This window comes from Symphalangus syndactylus, chromosome 8, assembly GCF_028878055.3.
Source record: "Symphalangus syndactylus isolate Jambi chromosome 8, NHGRI_mSymSyn1-v2.1_pri, whole genome shotgun sequence".
In the NCBI taxonomy this organism is placed as follows: Eukaryota; Metazoa; Chordata; class Mammalia; order Primates; family Hylobatidae; genus Symphalangus; species Symphalangus syndactylus.
Window position 1 is genome coordinate 87,105,489 of NC_072430.2, and position 25,212 is coordinate 87,130,700.

General features: G+C 36.0%; 1 protein-coding gene across 3 annotated transcripts in view; it reads right to left on the reverse strand.

The window, feature by feature from the left end:
- The window catches only part of NCKAP1 (NCK associated protein 1), a 115,460-nt gene that overhangs the window by 19,977 nt on the left and 70,271 nt on the right, over positions 1-25,212 (reverse strand). For all 3 annotated transcript variants that reach the window (XM_055289939.2, XM_055289938.2, XM_055289937.2), the window contains 8 exons: positions 22,658-22,790; positions 20,155-20,274; positions 15,472-15,611; positions 14,470-14,601; positions 11,082-11,300; positions 10,763-10,893; positions 10,379-10,476; positions 69-162 (listed from right to left, as the gene is read on the reverse strand). In XM_055289939.2, the coding sequence (XP_055145914.1) occupies positions 69-162; positions 10,379-10,476; positions 10,763-10,893; positions 11,082-11,300; positions 14,470-14,601; positions 15,472-15,611; positions 20,155-20,274; positions 22,658-22,790 (1,067 nt within the window). The remainder of the gene's footprint in view (positions 1-68; positions 163-10,378; positions 10,477-10,762; positions 10,894-11,081; positions 11,301-14,469; positions 14,602-15,471; positions 15,612-20,154; positions 20,275-22,657; positions 22,791-25,212) is intronic.

The following is a 25,212-nucleotide window of genomic DNA, read 5'->3' on the forward strand; positions in this document are numbered from 1 at the left end:
TGAGCCAAAGCTAAATACTGAGTATCAAGATCTTCTTATGTTTATAAAAAGTATCATGAGTTACCCACATGATAATCTTTTAAAGAGTGCAGCCATCTGGTCTGGTTTGTCAAAGCTGGTCCTCATTTGTGTTAACACATCAACATTCTCCACCACAAGTTTCTAAAAAAAAGAAAGATCCTAGGTCAGGCATAGACTTCTTTGTGTTAATGAGATAAGAGCATGCTTGGAAATTACAATCTGGCAAGTAGGAAACACAATTCATGAAATCCAGATGCTCTATGCTATATATTTTTGTTGTTGTTTCAATAAAAGAATCTGAAAATTATTTATATAAACTTAGTGTTTCCCTTCAGTTTACAAATTCAAGAAGGAAGGAGTTCAGGAAAACCAACAAAGATAAGTAGTAGGATAAAGAATCATCTTATGCTTAGACGTCGAACGGCATCAATAATAAAAAGTAGACACTAAAATGGACATAGCAACAAATTCCAGCTGAAACAAAAGAACTTGCTAAAGTTAAACCTGGCCAAAGGCAGGCTACAGTATGTCTGTAGACAATGAGTATTACTGGATACATATAATCAGAGGGAGAATGACTTGTTATGGTATGGTACCACTTGATGGGGATTATATAACAGTAATGTTTCCCAACAAAAATTATAAAATGGAAGTATAAACTATCTACTTCTCTTTCACAGACCACTGAGAAAAGGGAAGAGAAAAGAAGGAAGACATATAAATAAGGGAAGGCTGTGAAGGATAACTATTCAAGAAAAGTATAACTCATTGAAGAATGCTCTCCTCGAAAGAAACATTACAAAGTAATTTAGTTTAAAAATTGTAACACAAATGTAATTAATTTCATTCTGTCAGAGATAAGCCTACACAACAATAAACGGGGTTTCTAAAACAACGAAGAGAGAAGTGAGAGAGACATTTTGCTCTTTGTTGCACTGTTACCTGTGCGGTCTGCTTTCACCACTAAGTTCACCACTATCAACGCTTCCGAGTTCTTTCAAAACGTAACTGAAGTTTATAATTTAATTTCTGATCTCTATATCTCTACAAAGTTCTTGTAAATCAAAATTTTCTTTACTTTTGTTCTCTATAATGGTTCTCAGCCCTTGTACACATCACAATCACCTGTGATGCTCTTTCCAAATACACATATCCATGCTTCATTCCTGGTTATTTCAATTGAGCAGACCTGGTTGGGAAGGTGCAGCAAGCATATAAAGTGCCATGGTGGTTTTTTACAAACGAAAGGTTGATAACATCTGATTTAAGGGAAAAAAACTATGCAGAAAATCTATAAAAATAATTTTTTTGAAAACGCTAGTATAAGTTTTGTTTAGGTTGCTTGATGTTATTACTTCAGATTGTTTCTTATTATGCTGCTAATCAGAAGTTAAGCTCTAGTCACATTTATTTGCTTTATTTGCTGAATTTAACTTCTATGGTCTCTGATTAGGCTGCCTGCTCTCTCTGGGCCAAAACAAAACTCTAAACCTAAAACTGGATTCAATACATACTCAAACTCTATGCCCAAGCCTGATAGTGACCATGCACTTTAAACACAGTATCACATATCAGTGAATCAACACCATCGAATTTAAAATGCACCTTATTCTATGTGTCACTAAAAGGAAAAAAAAAAAAAAAACTACTAACACTATAAGATACATACAATTTCAGAAATATTGATATATGTTTAATAATGAGCAATTATAACCATTTGTTAAGCTCTTATACAAGGTAATTTATAATCATATTTACTATAATCCAATTAAGGGAGGTAATATTCCAAGTTTACAGCTGAGGAAACTAAGGTCAGAGAAGTTGGATAACTTGCCCAAAGTTACAGTGATATTCAACAGTTAATCTGGAATTTGAATTCAGGTATGTCTCATTTTAAAATCCATGTTCTTAATCCCTAAGAAATGGTCCTCCATCTTTTGTGTGCATCAAAATTCTCTAGAGGACTCCTTACAAATACACATTGCTGGGTCCCAGCCCCAAAATTTCTGATTTAGCAGGTCTGAGACAGAGAACAAAAACCTGCATTTTTAACCAGCTCCAAAGTAATGTTTCTTCTGCTGGTCTGAGAAGTAAAATTTGTGAACCATTACCCTAAATTATTTGCTGGCTTACTATTCTTTGCTCTCTATAAAGTTATTGACTAATCTCACTGATGAATAAACTGAAAGCTGGCAGTAATAATAGGAATTACCAATGAAATGGTTTAGAATAAGTTTAGACAAAGCAAGTGAAATAAATCAAGATTTTTTAAAAAAGTGTTTGATATAATTTACTTGGTATTGTGTTAAAAAGAAAGTGTTAAAATTCTTGGCAAAATTGATATTTAAATTTCCTACTTCATTTGAAAAAATGTCTTTTAGGATCCCATGAAGAACTAGAATAACTGATCTGTAAAATGCCAAAACAATTCTTTTGGCAGACTGGAAGGAGAAATGGACTCAACAGGCACAACCCCAATTAAAACACCCAAGAATTTTAGTAGAAAAAAAGATGGTTGCTTTCTTCTCCTGAAAGGAATAAACATGTTTCACCGTAAGTACACGTACATAGTGTTGATTATGTCTGGCACACAGTTTATTCACAACCATCAAATATAAAAAAGCTCTACTTCTTTAATTAGCACACAAATTACTGTATAAAACAAAAAGGTCCTCAGCTAAAACAGGAACTAAAATAATTAAGGTCACCTTTAAGATAAAAAGATACAATCAAATGATATTTGGTTTATGTCAGTTTAGATTAAATCTTTTAAAAATGGAAATAAAAGCAAAGTGGCCAGGCATGGTGACTCACACCTGTAATCCTAGCACTTTGGGAGGCCAAGGTGGATGGATCACCTGAAGCCAAGAGTTTGAGACCAGCCTGGGCAACACAGCAATATTTCGTCTCTACAAAAAACTTTAAAAGGCTGGGCGCAGTGGCTCACACCTGTATCTCAGCACTTTGGGAGGCTGAGGTGGGCGGATCACCTGAGGTCAGGAGTTCGAAACTAGCCTGTCCAACATGGTGAAACACCATCTCTACTAAAAATACAAAAATTAGCAAGGCATGGTGGCAGGTGCCTGTAGTCCCAGCTACTCGGGAGGCTGAGGCAGGAGAATCACCTGAACCCGGGAGGCAGAGGTTGTAGTGAGCTGAGATCGCGCCATTGCACTCCAGCCTGGGCGACAAGAGCGAGACTCTGTTTCAAAAAATAAAAAACAAAAAAAAGCTTAAAAAAAAATTAGGCACAGTGGTACACGCCTATATTTCTCAGCCACTCAGGAGGGTGGGCCCAGGAGTTGGAGGCTGCAGTGAGCTATGAACGTGCAACTGCACTCCAGACCAGGTTGACAGGAAGACCCTGTATCTTAAAAAAGAAAGAAAAAAAAAAAAACCAGCAAAGAAATTACAGAATAATCTTTAAAATATTACAATTCCCCCCAAAACACAAAACACTGTATATACTAACTTCAAAAAGACTAAGATGCTATTAGAGATATGACAATGTTCTGCCGAGGAGAGTGTGAACTACAATATTTTCAGAGGGATATTTGATAATATCAAAAAAAATTAATGTTTGTATTCTTTGATCCACTTTTAGAAACGTTTCCTATCAAAATGCTCAAACATGCTGGTGAGGTTGCAGAGAAAAAGAAATGCTTATGCACTGCTGATGGGAATGTAAATTAGTCCAGCTACTGTGAAAAGCAGTTTGCAGATTTCTCAAAGAACTTAAAACAGAATTACTACTCAACCCAGCAATCTCATTACTGGGTATACACCCAAAGGAATATAGATCATTCTAGCATAAAGACCCATGCATGTGTATGTTCACTGCAGCACTATTCACAACAACAAAAAAGACATGGAATCAACCTAAATGCCCATCGACAATAGACTCAATAAAGAAAATGTGGTACATATATATCATGAACTACTACACAGTCACAAATAAGAATGAGACCACGTCCTTTGCAGCAACATGGATACAGCTGGAGGCCATTATCCTAAGGGAATTAACACAGGAAGAGAAAACCAAACACCTCACATTTTCACTTAAAAGTGGGAGCTAAATATCAAGTTCACATGGACAGCGCAGTGGGTCACGCCTGTAATCTCGGCACTTTGGGAGGCTGAGGTGGGTGGATCACGAGGTCAGGAGATTGAGACCATCATGGCTAACACGGTGAAATCCCGTCTCTACTAAAAAATACAAAAAATGAGCCAGGCGTGGCGGTGAGCGCCTGTAGTCCCAACTACTCAGGAGGCTGAGCCAGGAGAATGGCGTGAACCTGGGAGGCAGAGCTTGCAGTGAGCCGAGATCATGCCACTGCACTCCTTGCCTGGGCGACAGAGCGAGACTCTGTTTCAAAAAAAAAAAAAGGGGGGGGAGCAACACACACCAGGGCCTACTTGAAGGTAGAGGGTGGGAAGAGGTAAGGGTCAAAACACTACCTATTGGGTACTTATGCTTATTACCTAGGTGACAATCTGTATGCCAAACCCATGACATGTCATCCGCCCATATAACAAACCTGCACATGCACCCCCTGAACGTAAAATAGAAGTTGGAAAGAAAAAAAAACGCTCCAACAAGTATGTAAACTATGTAGAAGTGCTGATTAAATGTAGAGAATTTTAAATGTCTAAAACTGCTCCTTTCAGAAATCCACTCAAGTCAGAGGTAAAAAAATAAAGGCATAAACCTACCCCCGCCCCCCACCCCCCAAAAAAAGGAAACAGCAGAAAAAACAACATCAAAGGAGAAAAGTCAACAAATTTCCGGAAGATGGAAATTAGAGCAAAGAATAAGGAGAGGTGAGAAATTTGATTAGCAAGTTCTTATAATGGAGATACAATGTAGAAGCAAGTTAAATCACACCTCAAGAGGGAGGAAAGGAGGAAGGGATCAGAAATTGAAGGCAATGGCACAGAAAGGAAGGCTTGAGGCTGAAAACAAGACAATAACTTAATCATGGCAGCCTTCCAGATATATAAAACCTCCTACCTCCACTCTGCACTAATCTCCAAAAGACTTCCACTCTCCAGCTGAAGGTCACGTGCTTGATGAATTATTTGCAGGAATCATCTGAAGCCTAGGATGAGGATACCTTTCTCCAGAGAAGACCTGTGTTAGCTTCTGCTAAGTACGTTGGGGTACTACCAACCTAGGACCACATTAATCCAGGTCCAAGGATTGAGATGCCTTAGACAAAGCATACAACATAAACAGGGCTGCAAATCCTGGGGAGGGGTAACTCATTTCCAGTTCACCCTTACCCCGAAGTTAGACAGTGTCTATGTAAAGAGGGCTGGGGAGAAATTATGCAGGCTTCTCATGCCCTACTTTGAGAAGGCTTTACTCCAGGTTTTTGACTACTGACACCCTTGTTCCACAAGGCCACCAGAATTCAGCTTAGTTTTACAAATGTTACTTCTGCTTCAGTACACATGCCTGGGTGAAAAGTGGCTTCCAAAGCTGGGCTTATGTCTCTGATTTCTCAGGTTCTCCTTGGTGTTAGCCTAGAAAGACTTCACTATCTTTTTAGTTCTTCTTTAAAGAAGATTATTTTATAGAGATATATATCTCCAGCTTTTTAAGTTGTTCTTTGGAAATAAGGAGATCTGAATTACCTAGACTACCAATACTGGAAGCAAAAATCTGTAAGTTCTTTTGTTCCTATAATTTCAAAAATTAGGTTATTCTAAGGAAATTTTACAGGACGCTAAACAAATTAGAATCATCACTGACAGAATAACTTTTAGAGATTTATTTCAATGAGACTAGTACACAACACACTGAATTTATCTATATGAAACATCATTATGATCTGTAGGATTTCTTACGTAATAAAATACAAGAATACGTATGAAGTATGCCTCAGTACACAGAGGCTGAGAAAACAAAGTCACAAATAAACACCTTCTCAAGTTCTTAATACACAAGTAGTTGAATACTAAACAATCTGGATTACATCTTGAGGTTATTAGGAGAGATCTCAAACAAAATCACTATAAAACATTATACAATTCCAGAACATGGAATCCTTACAACTAACCTTGTTTTGAAGAACTAAATGATGAAGGCACAATATTAAAAATATAAATATTTCATAGGAAGCCTTCTGAAAAACATAATCCTTAAATAAGTCAGGATTTAGTATTTGAAAAGCAAAAAAGTAAAAACGAGTACCAAAAAATAATAATTACTGCAATATTAAATCATTAATAAAATATGGAAGTTATTATGAAGGTAAAATGAAAAGTCAAGTAAGAAAAGAATCACATAGGAGATTACTAGAAAGCTAACATCAAAAGTTTTCAAGAAAAATGTTTTAACATCCTTAACCATCTTGGTTAAGGATATTTAAAAAGTCAACATTGTTTACAGTAGTTCCGCATTCCCTAACTTTAAATTTTAATATCTGAGAGAGAATATAGCCACTCCCAAATATAAGAGAGAAATGTTAAAACATAAGCACCTTCCATTTCTTCTCAAGAATGAGAGTATATTTGATAACATTCATACTTAAGAGACAAGGCTAAAAAGTTTATAAAATAATTGTTAAAAGACTAGGATAAAATCTGTACTCAAAAAAAGACCCTAGAATAATGGACAATACCTAACAAGATAAACTTTACTAAGAAAAACTACGAAGCATACACTCAGGTCTAAAAATTTCACAAAATATAAGATGTGGAAAGCCATGTGTTTAAGGTTAGCATAAATGAAAAAAAGAGACAATTCATCTGATTGTAAGTTGATTGTGAAAACAGTATGGCATAGCTACCAAATGTGTTCATGCTATCTTAAACTGTGTCAGTAAGTACAGTATCCAGAATAGATAAATGTACTCTCACTCATCACACCTTATCTGAAACTCATTCTTGGTTCAGGGCACTATTCTCTAAGAGTGACAACAACAACAAAAAACAGAGTTTGTACAGAGGAAGGAGTGACAAAGATGGCAAAGAGACTGAATATGAATATATTCCACACGAGGAAGAGAAAGATGATACATGAAGGGAAGCAGTTTTTAAATATGTGAAGGGTGATCTCGTCAAAGGAAATCCCTGCCTCTTGATGTAAGAATGAGGACCAACAAAAAATTACTACTTAGATACTAAATCAACATAAACTAGAGATGTACAGCAATTGATAAGATGGCCTCATTTTCAAAAAGACCAGATAATACAGCTAGAAAAATGCAACATGTGCTCCTTCATCAGATAAGAGTAGGTCAGATGACTGCTGAGACCTCTCTCAGTTCTACAGGCAGTGTAGCATGGTACTAGCATAATCTGTGGTGCTAGACAGACTGAGTTCAAATTTCAGTTTCACCACTTACTAAAATGTAAGCGTGCATAAGTTATTTAATCTTTCTTGGCCTCACTTTCCTAATTTGTAAAATAAGGAAAACACCTCTTTTAAAAATGTAAAGGAGTTAATAAGATAAGCGAAGATCTTAGAAAAGTCCTTGAATAAAACAGAGTTAAGAAAGCTGGGGCCAGGCACAGTGGCTCGTGCCTGTAATCCCAGCACTTTGAGGCTGAGGTGGGTGGACCATTTGAGCCCAGGAGTTAGAGACCAGCTTGGGCAATATGGCAAAACCCTGTCTCTACAAAAAATTAGCTGGACTTGCTGGCACATGCCTGTAGTCCCAGCCACCCAGGAGGCTGAGGTGACAGAATCACCTGAGCCCAGGGGGGCCGAGCTAGCAGTGAGTCATGATCACACCACTGCACTCCAGCCTGGGTGACACAGCAAGACTCTGTCTCCAACAAACAAAGCTAGCTATTTTTATTTTTGCATCCAACAAATATTTACTAAGCGCCTACTATGTGTTAGGTCTGCAGCAAGGTTTTAACAGAGTTTAGAACTGTGTTTATACTCTAGTGAGAGTGACATAAACAAATACACTGCATGAGAGGTCACAATTAAGATACACATACAGCTGAATGAAGAGAATAAAAAGTGATGTTTGCTATTTTAGAAAGCTTGGTCAGGAAGGACATTCTGATACGGTGACATTTGAAAAATACATGAATGTCATGAACAGGCAAGTTATGACCATGTCTTAGTGAAGGGTGGTTTGAAATGACACAACAGCAATCAGGCCAGCCGCGCTGGAAAAGTGAAGGAGGAAGGAAAAGCAGAAGGCCAGATCCCTGCAGTATTAAGGAACTGTTCATATAAATGAATTCAGAGAGACTCAAAATAGGCTAATTTTTATTACTGTACCATGATACTGTATCCATCAAATTAAATAACAAAAAAGCAAAAAATAATACAGATAATTCTGTAAGTGCCTAGTTTATTCAGTCTGAAATAAAAAATAGCTGGCTTAAGTAAAATTTCAGAGCTGTAATTCTTCTATTATCTCATACTGAAGGAACACAAGAAAAAAAATTGGAGATGAGAAATTTGTTATTTGAGAACAGTAGGATAGAAAAAAAATTATGTATTTACAGGAGAATCAGTCTAATAAATAAGAATGATACTGCCTATAAAGAACCAAGACTAGCATTTCAATGTTTGTATATTTACAACCATATAAAGTTTATAAACTTTATATTTTAAGGCATCTAAAAGTTGACTTTTATACAATAATTGCAGAAAACTTTAAAAATAACAATGAGAGGATAATGATATGATGAATACTAAAATAACAGACATTATGCTGAGTACCTAAAAGCTTGACATGCATGATCTCATAAAATTCTCTCAAAGTAAAAGCTTAAACATTTGCCTGAAATCAAAGCTTGTAAGTGATAGGTCTGAAATTCAGGAAAACCTAACTTGAAAGCTTGAGTTTTTTTTTTTTTTTTTTTTGAGACAGAGTTTCACTCTGTCATGCAGGCTTGAGTGCAGTGGTGTGATCTCAGCTTACTGCAACCTCTACCTCCTGGGTTCAAGTGATTCTCATGCCTCAGCCTCCCTAGTAGCTGGGATTACAAGTGCCCACCACGACACCCAGCTAATTTTTGTATTTTCAGTAGAGGGGAGATTTCACCATGTTGGCCAGGCTGGTCTTGAACTCCTAACCTCAGGCAATCCGCCCACCTCGGCCTCCCAAAGTGCTGGATTACAGGCATAAGCCACCGCGCCTGGCTGAAAGCTTGAGTTCTTAACCAATGGGTAATATTGCCTCTCCTTAAATCTTTGACTATACTAAGCTTTTAATCACACTGACTCTTGCTATTTACTCACTCAGCAAAATACTATTAAGTTTTTGGAAATTAACTTGTTCTATATATTTGCTCAATTTTCAGTAAATCAGATTACCACATTTAGAACTCTATGTGCTACATCTGAACTGTAAGCTACTTACCAGTACCATCTATCATTTTCTTAAGAAACTAAAAATTGGCCAGGCACGGTGGCTTGTGCCTGTAATCCCAGCACTTTGGGAGGCCGAGGTGGGCGGATCTCTTGAGGTCAGGAATTAGAGACCAGCCTGGCCAACACGGTGAAACACCATCTCTACTAAAAATACAAAAATAAGCCAGGCTTGGCAGTGTGTGCCTGCAGTCCCAGCTACTTCGGAGGCGGAAGTTGCAGTGAGTTGAGATCGTGCCACTGTACTCCAGCCTGGGCAACAGAGTGAGACTCCATCTCAGGAAAAAAAAAAAAAAAAAGACCACCAAAAAGCTTTTACAAAGAAAATGTTTATTTTAAAACATGACTTCTCTATTCTGCTTGTAAGTTCAAAAGTTTTAGTGACCCAAGTTCAAATTCTTTCAAAAACTACACAGTTATTATATATACAAATTCATTCAATATAAATCACCTTAGCTCTAGGATATTTCTAAAAGGCTAAAAAAAGGTATTTAAAATGTTGTTGCTTCAGTTGCTTTACATCTTTACTGAAACATTAAGCATTCTAAAGGCATTTTTCATCCAACTTAGAGGGCATAAGATAATTTAAAAGATTACCTAAGAAAAAGCAATAAGCCTGATAATTTTTGTATTATAATCTATGGAAAGCAAATACATTCAAACTGCAAGTGTGAACAAATTTTTAACTTTGGCTGGAATTTTGAAGCTGGTATTTCAAAGGAAACATCATGATTCAATACTATGAAGGCTTGACCACAAGCCAATGACCCTGAGGTTCTGCCCCCTTTACCAAGTCAATTCACCTATTTTGGCTTTCCATTTTCTCACCTACAAAATAGAGAAAACTAAACTTAGATGCCATAAAAAGGCCTTGCTAGCTATTTAATTTCATTTTCATAATAGTACTTTCATGTTGGATTAAAATAATTAACATTGTAGGCTTGTTGCTCATATCCCTGAAATGTTTTTCAGGAATTAATGTTTAAAAGCTAAAATTAATAAAGACTATATTACCTTAAGTTCAGCAACTTGTGATGAAATATGCCACATAAGGCTTTCACTTAGAAACTTCATACCATATGGGCCTAGTAATTCTGATAGTGATCTCATTTCTGAAAGAAAACATACTTAATTTTATACTTCTGACAGAGCAAATATTTTAAGAAAATGCACATTAACACAATACAACATCTCATTATAAAAACTAATGTAAAATCCTGATAAAAGTCTCTAGAAAGAGAGAATACAAAATGCAAAAGTAATTCTAAGATACAATATGCAGTTATGCATATAATTGAATGAAATAGTCACAACAGAATCAAAAGTCAAAAGAATCAAGACACTAGCAAAAGAATTAAGTGTTCTTCATTCTCTAAACCGTGGTATAGTATTATTCACCTGATATGTCAGAATATTCTTCTGCATTGAATGTTAATTCATTTTCTGTCGGTAAGTTCACAAATGCTTTCATTGCAGGAAAATATGCTATATGGCCATTGCTGACTTGTCGTAACAAAGTTTCCAAATACCTAAGGAGAAACGTAAACTTATAACTGGAAGAAACTGCTTAATTCAGAATGTATCATGATATACATTCCTGCATATAATTTTAAGTTGACTGATAATATGAATAAGTACTTATTCACAAAAAATTAATTTTCTTAAGTACTTCATTACAAACTTTCTGCTACTACAAATTTCTAAATGCATTCCTTACCAATTTGTGTATAGACTTGTAATGGTTGGCTCTCCATGACTATCTAAATGTTGTGTTTGTTGAAGAAGCACATTATTAAATACTCTTGTAATATCAATCTGCACATAGTTTTCTATTGACTGGAGTACGGTCATGTATGCTCTTACACTTGTTAGAAGTTCTGAAGGTTTTGCAATTTCCTGTGTGGCTTGATTATACATAGTCATCCCAACAATTGACCTGGGGAGAAGGGGTAGAAGAATAAGAGAAGCCTCTGACTTTTCCATTCACGTAAAATAAACCACTCAACCTACTGTTATCTAATATTAAACAAGCAATAAAATTAACTTTAAAAATAATTTATTACAAAGCTGTAAAATTACTGTCATTATCTTCCCAGGAAACAACGTAAAAAAAGAATGAAGGCCGGGCATGGTGGTCCACGCCTATTGTAATCCCAGCATTTTGGGAGGCTGAGGCGGGCAGATCACTTGAAGTCAGGAGTTCGAGACCATCCTGGCCAACATGGTGAATCCTTGTCTCCACTAAAAATACAAAAATTAGCTGGGCCTGGCACACACCTGTAATCCTGGCTACTTGGGAGGTTGAGACAGGAGAATCGCTTGAACCCAGCAGGCAGAAGTTGCAGTGAGCTGAGATTGCACCACTGCACTCCAGCCTGGGCAACAGAGTGAGACTGCCTTAAAAAAAAAAAAAAAAAGAAAAAGAAAAAGAAAAAGGAAAAAAAAAGAAAAAAGAAAACTTAAAAACTACAATGAAATGTGAATACAAATGATTAAAAACATTCTAAGAATACCAGTAACAAAAATGATTTAAGTATAAAGAGGGTTTTACAAATTGCTTTAACATGGTAAGTTGTTTGTAGCAAGGACAATGAACTATTTAGTCTACAGCTTGAATTTATTTGACACTGTTAGGTACCAGTAGTTTTTGAGGTTTTATATAAATTACCTACAATCCTCACATTTAATAAACCTACAATGTACTTATCACTGTATTTCCCAGAGGAAAAAAAATAAAGCTCAGGACTCACATAAATTGATAAGGTTTTGTTGGGAAGTGGTTATGACTAGGATTTGACCGCAGATCTACCTGACTTAGTGCTGCCTCTAAACAAACTGTATGACAGTCAAACAAAATAAGGCAACAAACAACTTTATTTTCTTTAATCACTCATAGCACATACAACACAGTTCTGTTTATATCTCAAGAAACTGTGTAAGACTAAAAAGGAAACACAAATTTTGAAAATACTTCCCTAAATGATCTTATCCTACACTGGCCACCCCTATTTCACTTTCTTTAAAACTCCCTGAGCATTAGATCTGTAAAGATCTTAGGCTTGTATTCATAAGGATGAATCCTTAAAAGACAACCGACAAATCCCATCACTAGAAACAGGTCAAGAAGAACCAACTCAAGACGAAAACTGCTATCCTAGTGTATAATCCCTAAGTCCTAAGACTGTGCTCAGTTGATTGACAAAAACCAACCCACTAATATTCACAAGCTATCTGGCTGGCCAAAATGGCGAAATCCCGTCTCTACTAAAAATACAAAAATTAGCCAGGCATGGTGGCACACGCCTGTAGTCCCAGCTACTCAGGAGGCTGAGGGGCAGGAGAATTGCTTGAACTCGGGAGATGGAGGTTGCAGTGAGCCGAGATTGTGCCACTGCACTCCAGCCTGGACGAAAGAACAAAACTCCGTCTCAAAATAAATAAATAAATAAAATAAAATAAAAAATCTTTCCAAGGTAAACAAGCTGTTCCCCTTGCCTTGATCCTAATCACTAAGTAGATGTTTGGTTAAAAAAAACAAATTGCTTCTCTGTGGATTAACAAAGCAGACTGTTTACAAAGAAAACAAGGGAGCTGTAAACCGAACTCTCCCTTCTACCTACCAATCTCCCACCTCTAACCCACTTGAGAATAATAAACACCACAAGGCACAATGTCCCTTTGGTCTAAGTTCTAGGGCATTCTGGGTTTTACTGTCAGGATGCCTGACTTACTAAGGAGAATAAAAGCCAGTTCATCGCCAGACTCTTCTCAAGTCAACTGATAATTTAACACTCAACTTAGTGCCAACTTATATACTGTCATATTCTGTTCTCTAATTCTTTTAGTCATCTCACCAGCTACAGTTCTATCTTTATCTCATTATTACCTACAGTACTTAACACAATGTTAAGCATACAGTAGAAATACAAATACCACCTGTTAATGACTACAGAAACTTTGAAAACCTTTTGGCAAAATTTTGTTTTATAAATTGCTTCAAGGCTTTGAAGAAAAAAATTGTCAAATAAAAATTTTCATGAATAAATATTAATATGTAACTTCAGAAAAAGGTTAAAACAATATCTATAAAGTTGAAAGGTTTCTGACTTATCAATGCACTATTTCATATACATACATAAAATATATATTTATATATAACAGGAAATTCTAATTAGAATTGAGAATTCAAGAATCTAGAATTCTACTGGCTTATTTAACAGCGACATGTGAATTCAGAAAACATGTAATGGTTTATCTAGTCCTCAGGTCTTCAAACATTTTATTGTGACCTACTGCATGACACACATCTTAACACTGCAAGTCAACACACATGCATACATGCAACTGAAATATTTCACGAAGCAATATATATATTTAATGCACACAGTGTACTGGGTTTTTTTTTTTTCCTATTTTTTTCTTCCTCTTGTCCTTTCTTTCCCTCCCACTTCTTTCTCTAAACTTTGACTACAACCTAATAAGCTGATTTCATGAACCAATTGGGTTGCCACCTGCAAGCTGAAATACATTGATTTGCTCCAATCTTCTCACTTTGTATATAACGAAGCTATGACTCAGAGATATTAACTGTTTGCCTGGTGTTACTAGTTAATACTAATAGGTATGAGAAAAGAATCTGGGTATCTTAAGTAATTTTCAGTTCACTATTCTTTGTATTTCCCAGTTCATTATTCTTGAGACAGAGTCTTGCTGTCACCCAGGCTGGAGTGTAGTGGCACGATCTCGGCTCACTGCAAGTCTGTCTCCTGGGTTCACACCATTCTCTTGCCTCAGCCTCCCGAGTAGCTGGGACTACAGGCGCCCACCACCACGCTCGCTAATTTTTTGTATTTTTAGTAGAGACGGGTTTCACTGTGTTAGCTAGGATGGTCTCCATCTCCTGACCTCGTGATCTGCCTGCCTCAGTCTCCCAAAGGGCTGGGATTATAGGCGTGAGCCACCACGCCTGGCCCGGTTCATTATTCTTAACACTAATCCAGTTCTACTAATGCTTTTCCTTATAAAACACTGTATAGTCATTAATAATTAAATAACAAACTCATTACTGAGTCAACAAACAAAAAACCGTTAATATTCTTTCTTACTTGGTAAAGCGTATTTCCAGATGAGAAGTCAAATATTCTCGTGGGGTAAAGGTATGTTCCCATACCACCATGTTTGGTACATAATTTATAGAGAAGCATAACTCAGAAAGTGCAGTGTGCAATTTATCAAGGCTGAAAAAAACATTAATAAACAGTTAAGTAAAATGTTCAACATGTCATCATAGGCAATACAAAATTAATTTTATAAATATATCAACCTTTTTTGGAGATAATGCTTAGAGAATTTGACTTTTTAATTTCCTAAACTGAGAAAGTTCAAAATCTTTAAGGTTATAACTAACACATAAGAGCAATATTCTAAAGATGGCATCATTTGTTTCTACCTTTAGGTAGTAACGAATATACTGACTTAATACACAAAGGTAGAGCTTACTCTGCACTCATAAAGATAATCACTTCCAATTCCTGAAGTACTTTCTGTTATGAGAGAAGGAAAGTTGTCTAAGAAAGGGCAATGGCTTGCTCAATTTAGCAAGAAAGTAGGAACTATACTTTAAACAAAAAATATTTACCCAATTATTACCCACCTACACCTCCCCTGCAAACAATGAAGCAAGCAAAGATCCCTGAATGCTACCTGGTCTGTTATTTCTTTTTTATAATAATGACATTGGGTATGTTCTAATATATCACAAACATGCCAAAATAAAGTCTCCGGTATCTAATTTTAAATAAATTAAAAATTACAGATTGCTTATAATGTACCACACAAAATTTTTTAAACATACAATTGGCCTTCAGTACTTAGTATAAAAAGACAAATATTACCTATTACATATATTTTCTTCTAAAGGCCAAAATCTGTATTTTGATATGAAATAAGCAACTAACAGGTTAATTAAGCTCAGAAATATTTTTAAAAATGGCTGGAAAATGAAGAATATACAATTATTAGCATTTCCTCAGTACTAATGTCATAGAAAAAAAATGAAATAAATATTTTACCTGGAGCAAAAAGGTATAATATAAGTGGACACTTACTTGGTCACAACCAGCCTGTTTTTCCTCATGCTCTCAACACCTGGTTTCTCCCTTTCAGGTTCCCCTTTCTTACCAGTCTGCTTTTTTGATTTCTTATTCACTGCTTGACTGATAGTTTTGGCACAATGCTTGGGCAGCAACTAAATTTAGAAAAGAATGAAATCTTATATTACACCAATTACTCTGAGAGCATACTAACTATTCAAGCAAACATTAGCTGAATCCAGGCTATGTTGTAAATATCACAACAATATTAAAAGACAGAAATATAAGTGAGATACAGAGCTTACTTAGCTAGCTTGGGTAATGCACATAGTTTGGTGGAAAACAGAAACGGGTAAATCTTGTGAAGAAACACATCATAGAGTAAATTCATAGATGCTTATTTAAATTACTATTAAAAAGACAAGTAAAACCATACCAGGCAAGCAAGGAATGAAAAAGAACATTTCACTAGAAAGATTAAATGGCCTTTGGAAAAAAACTATGTAAAGATATGATGGTTCAGAGCTGTAGTTAGAACTACTATGTGGTGGCGCATAACGTGTAAGATAAAGTACAGAGGTTTCAACTATTCGGAAGGGCCTTGAATACCAAGCTAGAGGTTGGATTGTAAACTGCAGGCAAAAAGACAGCTACAATTTTTTAAAACAGCCACAGCATGAGGAGACATTTTCTTTTCTTTTCTTTTGAGACAGAGTTTCACTCTTGCTGCCCAGGCTGGAGTGCAATGGCACGATCTCGGCTCACTGCAACCTCTGCCTCCTGGGTTCTCCTGCCTCAGCCTCCTGAGCTGCTGGGACTACAGGCGACTGCCACCACACCCAGCTAATTTTATTTTTATATTTTTAGTAGAGATGGGGTTTCGCCATGTTGGCCAGGCTGGTCTTGAACTCCTGACCTCAGGAGATCCGCCTGCCTCAGCCTCCCAAAGTGCTGGGATTACAAGCGTGAGCCACCATGCCTGGCCATGAAGAGATATTTTCTAAGGATAACTCTGATACTGGCAGAAGAAGACACTGAAAAAGGAAAATTATAACAGAGCTGCTAGAAATAGTTCAGACAAGGCATGAAAAAGGGATATGAAATAGGCAAGTGTAATAAAAAAAATTTTAATGGGCAGATCTGAGACAGACTTCTGAGATAAAATTGAAAGGATTCAGTAACTTAGACGAGTGAAAGAAGCAGGAATCAAGGATGACACAGAGGTTTCTACCTAACACATTGTTAAGACCAATAATTAAAAAAAAAAAACAAAAAAAACACACAGGTACAAATAAGAAATAATTGATTTCACTTGACAGGTAATAAAGCAGGCAAATGAGAAATGAGAAATAACATTTTAGGTAGAAGGAGAGCTTCACTGTACATTACAGTAGCCACATGTGAAATGTGCCCAGTCCAAATTCAGCTGTGTTATAAGATAAAAACACCAGATTTCAAAGATTTAGTATAAAAACTATATAATATTTCATTCATATGATTACATGCTGAAATAATAACATTTTGGGGTATATCGGGTTGAATCAATGTTTTTAAAATTAGCTTTACCTGTTTCTAAGTTTTGTGTATGGCTACTACAAAATTTTAAATTACATATGTGGTTTGCATAGTATCTCCATTGGACAGTGCTGGGCCAAGGAAAGTTATTTAGTCATTATACCTAGACAGTAACTAAAGCCATGGGATTAGTATTTGGGGAAAAAAATGCATAAGAAATTACACTGCATTTGTATTGTGACAAAGGAGTTCCTTCCTAAAATGAAAATTTCTACGGACATTTGCAACTTCAAGAATATTAAAGAGACCAGAGTGTTGAATATTTATAACACTCTTCATAAGAGACAGAGCTACTAGAAAGGCTGGTACATCTTGTCACACCAGATAACAAGAAAGCTCTCAAATGACTATAACGACTCCCACAAGCTGGGCTTCATCCCTGGGATGCAAGGCTGGTTCAACATATGCAAATCAATAAACGTAATCCAGCATATAAACAGAACCAACAACAAAAACCACATGATTATCTCAATAGATGCAGAAAAGGCCTTTGACAAAATTCAACAACCCTTCATGCTAAAAACTCTCAATAAATTAGGTATTGATGGGACGTATCTCAAAATAATAACAGCTATCTATGACAAACCCACAGCCAATATCATACTGAATGGGCAAAAAACGAAGCATTCTCTTTGAAAACTGGCACAAGACAGGGATGCCCTCTCTCACCACTCCTATTCAACATAGTGTTGGAAGTTCTGGCCAGGGCAATCAGGCAGGAGAAGGAAATAAAGGGCATTCGATTAAGAAAAAGAAAGTCAAATTATCCCTGTCTGCAGATGACATGATTGTATATCTAGAAAACCCCATTGTCTCAGCCCAAAATCTCCTTAAGCAGACAGGCAACTTCAGCAAAGTCTCAGGATACAAAATCAATGTGCAAAAATCACACGCATTCGTATACACCAATAACAGACAGAGAGCCAAATCATGAGTGAACTGCCATTCACAACTGCTTCAAAGAGAATAAAATACCTAGGAATCCAACTTACAAGGGACGTGAAGGACCTCTTCAAGGAGAACTACAAACCGCTGCTCAATGAAATAAAAGAGAATACAAACAAATGGAAGAACTTTCCATGGTCATGGGTAGGAAGAATCAGTATCGTGAAAATGGCCACACTGCCCAAGGTAATTTAGAGATTCAATGCCATCCCCATCAAGCTACCAATGACTTTCTTCACAGAATTGGAAAAAACTACTTTAAAGTTCATATGGAACCAAAAAAGAGCCCACATTGCCAAGTCAATCCTAAGCCAAAAGAACAAAGCTGGAGGCATCACGCTACCTGACTTCAAACTATATTACAAAGCCACAGTAACCAAAACAGCATGGTACTGGTACCAAAACAGAGATATACACCAATGGAACAGAACAGAGCCCTCAGAAATAATGTCGCGTATCTACAACTACCTGATCTTTGACAAACCTGAAAAAACAAGCAATGGGGAAAGGATTCCCTATTTAATAAATGGTGCTGGGAAAACTGGCTAGCTATATGTAGAAAGCTGAAACTGGATCCCTTCCTTACACCTTATACAAAAATTAATTCGAGATGGATTAAAGACTTATGTGTTAGACCTAAAACCATAAAAACCCTAGAAGAAAACCTAGGCAATACCATTTAGGACATAGGCATGGGCAAGAACTTCATGTCTAAAACACCAAAAGCAATGGCAACAAAAGCCAAAATTGACAAATGGGATCTAATTAAACTAAAGAGCTTCTGCACAGCAAAAGAAACTACCATCAGAGTGAACAGGCAACCTAAAGAATGGGAGAAAATTTTTGCAACCTACTCATCTGACAAAGGGCTAATATCCAGAATCTACAATGATCTCAAACAAATTTACAAGAAAAAAACAACCCCATCAAAAAGTGGGCAAAGAATATGAACAGACACTTCTCAAAAGAAGACATTTATGCAGCCAAAAGACACATGAAAAAATGCTCATCATCACTGGCCATCAAAGAAATGCAAATCAAAACCACAATGAGATACTATCTCACACCAGCTAGAATGGTGATCATTAAAAAGTCAGGATACAACAGGTGCTGGAGAAGATGTGGAGATATAGGAACACTTTTACACTGTTGGTGGGACTGTAAACTAGTTCAACCATTGTGGAAGTCAGTGTGGCGATTCCTCAAGGATCTAGAACTAGAAATACCATTTGACCAAGCCATCCCATTACTGGGTATATACCCAAAGGATTATAAAACATGCTGCTATAAAGACACATGCACACGTATGTCTATTGTGGCTCTATTCACAATAGCAAAGACTTGGAATCAACCCAAAGGTCCAATAATGATGGACTGGATTAAGAAAATGTGGCACATATACACCATGCAATACTATGCAGCCATAAAAAATGATGAGTTCATGTCCTTTGTAGGGACATGGATGAAGCTGGAAACCATCATTCTCAGTAAACTATCGCAAGGACAAAAAACCAAACACCGCATGTTCTCACTCATAGGTGGGAACTGAACAATGAGAACACATGGACACAGGAAGGGGAACATCACACACTGGGGCCTGTTGTGGGGTGGGGGGAGGGGGGAGGGACAGCATTAGGAGATATGCCTAATGTTAAATGACGAGTTGATGGGTGCAGCACACCAACATGGCATATGTATACATACGTAACTAACCTGCACGTTGTGCACATGTACCCTAAAACTTAAAGTACAATAAAAAATAAATAAATAAATAAATTCTTAAAGTTGGAAAGGAAAAAAAAAAGACTCCCAGTGCCGATGATGGGGCAATCTGAGCTTCAATCTGAATTATAAGTACAGTGGATTGAAAATCACCAAATATGCTTAATTCTAGTTCTTTTGCAACTTTCAATGAAATAGCAGAATCAGGTGCTAACACTACACACACATAAAAACTACACGTGACTCCTGATTAAAGAACACAAACAGTACGTAGAGTCTTGCCAAAAAGTTTACATCTAAGAAATTATACCTGTTAATGGAGTTTTACAACAGAGGTATGAGGTTTACTAACAGTGTAGGAACTAAAGAATGGAAAGTAAAACAACTGGCTAAAAGCACATTTTCTTGCCTTCACACACAAATTTCCTATCTGTTGGAAAACATTTAAATCATTACCTGGTCACTAAGGGTACACTGTTCTGTGCAAATATCAGTGATGAGATTTCGAGCTTGTTTGGCCATTTCATCTAGGAACATATTACATAAGGAAAGGCTGCGATCTCCTATATGATGTCGCTGTGAAGGCAGAATAATAAAAAATAATAATAAAACAAGTTATAAAGAAAGTACTTTGAATTAAAAAGACTTCTAAATAGACATGGAAAATTAGGCTAAAGGTACATTCTGCAATAAGAAGTGAGGGTGGGAGATGTTAAAAATTGCTTTTGCCTCTTCTAACAACTAACTCACCATACGGTATTTGAACATAAATGACAAAGTATTTGGTGATTATGAAAGCAATGTATAGCTGGGAGGAGTCTTGAAAAATCAGTATTTTGCTTAACATGAAAAACTATGTATTTAATTTTCAAATTCCACAAAGTCCTATATCCAGTTCTTAAATGTCAAAATATTAAACATATAATGTGAAAGGAAACAGATTTAGAGTACTGTTTCCAATCTTATTTCATTTAATATCTGTGTCTCTATAAATGTACAAATTGTGACACAACTTTGTAATTGTATAAACGGGAAAGAAGAGCTCAAATATTTAAATAAAATGGTGAGAAATCAATTTGGTAATAGAAAGTCCAAGACATTCAAATCTCTAAAATCAAACCCCACTGCTCCCAGGAAGAGGAAAAAAAAAAAAAGGTGATCATGCATCCATCTCTACAGGATTCTCTTTTTAGTTTTAGTGGGTTGCAATTGTTTGATGGTTTTTTTCTTACCTATGGTAACTGGAATGTTAAGTATAAAACACTGTAAATTTCTGCACGATACATTTGTAATACTTTACAAAGAAATAAAATTTTTAACAGTTTTCCTGCCCTGACCTTCCATAATCATATATGTAGAGCTTACATACAGTATTTCTATGATGAAATAAATGTAAAATACATAAAATATAAAAATACTTGAGCATATAAAATAACTTTTCCTTGATCTATTATGATATCTAACGTATTTTATTTAAAATGCCCTGTAAAACTTTAATAGAAAGTCAAACCAAAAAAAAAAAAAAGATTTACAACCTGATATAATTAACTATTGGTTCACCTTAGGAAAGATTTCAATTAATAAACACTTAGTGTTTTGTTTAATCAAATTCTGACTCCTGAAAGACATAAATCTTCTGTTATTAATTCTTCCTGAAAAAAGAATACTGAATTAAGACTGCTCAAATTTGTTCTTTACAGATACTAACTTACTTAAAATACAAATCTGATTTCACTACTCCCTTTCAATAGCTCAGAAATGCTGAGATGGAGAAAAACTAAGGTTCAACATGTCATAAAAATCTCTCTTATTATCTGACCTCTGCCTTTGGCTACGGTGCTGAGAATAAAGTTTAGAAGAACCATGGCAGAAGCAAAGAGACCACTTAGGTAATCCAGGCAAAGATGAACTCCATTTAGAGTACATATGAAGAGTACCATAAATCTGAACTGTAATAATGACAATAGCAATGGAAAGTAGAGGATGGATTCAAGACATGACATATAAATAGAAGGATTTTATGGGTAATTTAATGAAAAGAAATTTGATGGTGAGGAAACAATAATACATCTCAGATGTCAAGTTTGGGAGAAAAAAATCTATTAAATCTAAAAAATTCATATATCTATTAAAATTGGTGGTATTAATATCCTCATAGGTAGAAATTCTAAAAGTATTCCCTAATAAACTTCCTGTAAGCTAACTTCTGTCTCAAAGTTGGCTTCCCCTGGAATACTGGCATACAATCTGCAACAGATGTTGTCTAATGCTTAAAGAAACTGACCACGACAAGTTCTGCAATTTTAAGCAAAGGGACTAAACACTAAGTTAAATTATAATAAAGAAATACATTATTTAATCTTTATATTCTTATGACAGTTAGAAAATATTTATTCTTTAAAGATTAGAAGAAACACTGAGTATATTTTTCACAGATACTTGGCATCAACAAAACTACCAAGCAGTTCAATTACTCTGCAACTGTGTGTGTATGCACATGCATGTATGTATCCCACAAGTATCAGCAAATCTGGATTTTGCTTAATATATTTATTAACAATTTAGTAATAAGTTAGTGAATCTCTCTGACTTATGTTTATTCAGTAATCCATAAATTTAATTTTTGAGTCCTTTCTGTGACAGTTTAAGAGGAAAATTAAGTATACAAAATCAATTACTATATACATCTTTTCCACAGATATTAATACCTAACCCACCATTTATCTTAAAAAAGGTAATTCCAAGTGACTTTATGGTATGTTCTTATTATACTTATGTTTATTTATCCATATATATATTAAACCTATGTATCTATTCAAGCACTTTTCTGATTCTGCACAGAGATGTATTTGATGGGAAGCTAAGTTAGGTAATTATGACTGTAAATATTTGGTTGGCTACAGGTTTGATCTAGTTTACTTTGCATACCATATAACTCACAGTAGTACACTATAATTACCTCTTCTGGACACAGTTCATGTGTGCAACTCATAAAATGAGTGCAAAGTAGTGGAAATGCAATTGAGTATCTTGATTGAGAGGGTAACTCCAAACACTGTTGAAACATCTTCTCAAAAGCACGACTATAAAAACTATATAAACAAAAATCAGAATCACAAGTTTTATATTTAAAGTTAAGTTTTCTGATATACTACCTTACAGTTAATTTGATTCAAGTGAATGAATGGTAACTGGTAGCACTGATTTAAGAAGAGAATATTTTCCCCCAAAGTATCTTTTACACACCAATAATTATCCCAGAGAAATAAAAATACTATTTGTGTAACATTAACAACATTTTAAAAAATAATAAACCATAATCTATGGCCTCTTACATAATCAAATTTCATCAAAGCTAAGTCACTATAAATAGGAAAAAATACCATTATTATGGCTTGGTGTGGTGGCTCACACCTATAATCTCAGCACTTTGGGAGGCCGAGGCAGGTGGATCACTGGAGCCCAGGAGTTTGAGACCAGCCTGGGCAATGTGGCCAAACACTGTTTCTATTTTTAAAAAATAAATTAAAAAAAGAGAGAAATATTATTTTATGAACCACTAAGAAAAAAAAACATTGCCAATTAAATAATCACATGCCATCAATTTTATTTTTTTTTAACTTTTTTTAGACGGGGGACACTTCGTTGCCCAGGCTGGAGTGCAGTGCACAATCACAGTTCACTGCATCCTTAACCTCTTGGGCTCAAGCAATCCTCCATCTCGGCCTCTCATGGTGCTGAAATTACGGGTGTGAGCCATGGCACCCAGCCTGCCATCAGTTTTAATTTGCATCCACATTTAAAGATGTTAAATCTAAATGTGAAAGAATGTGAGTCAATAAAACACTATATATCTTAGAGTAATAAGACAAACAGAAGTAGTAAACATTTCTTTATTTTGGATGTGACAGGCAAAAATAGAATGCAACTATGAAAAAATATAAATATCATTAAAAAGTCAGGAAACAACATGTGCTGGAGAGGATGTGGAGAAATAGGAACACTTTTACACTGTTGGGGGGACTGTAAACTAGTTCAACCATTGTGGAAGTCAGTGTGGCGATTCCTCAGGGATCTAGAACTAGAAATACCATTTGACCCAGCCATCCCATTACTGGGTATATACCCAAAGGACTATAAATCATGCTACTATAAAGACACATGCACATGTATGTTTGTTGCGGCACTATCCACAATAGCAAAGACTTGGAACCAACCCGAATGTCCAACAACGATAGACTGGATTAAGAAAATGTGGCACATATACACCATGGAATACTATGCAGCCATAAAAAATGATGAGTTCATGTCCTTTGTAGGGACGTGGATGAAACTGGAAAACATCATTCTCAGTAAACTATCGCAAGGACAAAAAACCAAACACCGCATGTTCTCACTCATAGGTGGGAATTGAACAATGAGAACTCATGGACACAGGAAAGGGAACATCACACTCCGGGGACTGTTGTGGGTTGGGGGGAGGGGGGAGGGACAGCATTAGGAGATATACCTAATGCTAAATGACGAGCTAATGGGTGCAGCAAAACAACATGGCACATGGATACATATGTAATAAACCTGCACATTGTGCACATGTACCCTAAAACCTAAAGTATAATAATAAAAAAAGAGAATATGAAAAATGAAGAAAGAAAAAAAAACAAAACCTATGAGAAGCCATTATTACTATAAAAAATAGAAAAAATATAAATAAAATTTAGGTATGACTGAAAATTACAAATTTCAAACATTATTCAAAGTGCTTTTAGTTCCAAGAAAGGGGATAGGACTTTCTAATTGTTGTATTCTTCTTTTAGAATAGGATCCTTTGCATAGCTAAAAATATCTAAACATATAATGTTCCGTGTTCTACCTAAGGTAGACTTTGTGCCAGATAGACAGTAGTCCTGGGCTCCAAACAATCTTAAAAATTCTTGCAAATTTGACCTGTGATGTGTCTAAATCTAAAAAGTATACTTCCTAATGTGTTTCATTATTTCCTTTAAGAGGCATGCTTTCTTTACCTGGTGATTTGAATTTTTTCTGCAATACTGCTAATTCGAGCTTTCCTAACAAACTGCCAAAATCAACACAGATTATTTTCCAAAATAAATGCAGTGAGAAGCTTTTCATGATGATCTCTATCCAATACATAGAAACTACTATCACTATCCGCTGAGATCACTTCAGCATTTTAGAAATCAAGAGACATACTAGGCCGGGCGCGGTGGCTCAAGCCTGTAATCCCAGCACTTTGGGAGGCCGAGGCGGGCGGATCACGAGGTCAGGAGATCGAGACCTGACCTGGCTAACACAGTGAAACCCCATCTCTACTAAAAATACAAAAAATTAGCCGGACGTGTTGGCAGGCGCCTGTAGTCCCAGCTACTCAGGAGGCTGAGGCAGGAGAATGGCATGAACCCGGGAGGCGGAGCTTGCAGTGAGCCGAGATCGCGCCATTGCACTCCCGCCTGGGAGACAGAGCAAGACTCCGCCTCAAAAAAAAAAAAAAAA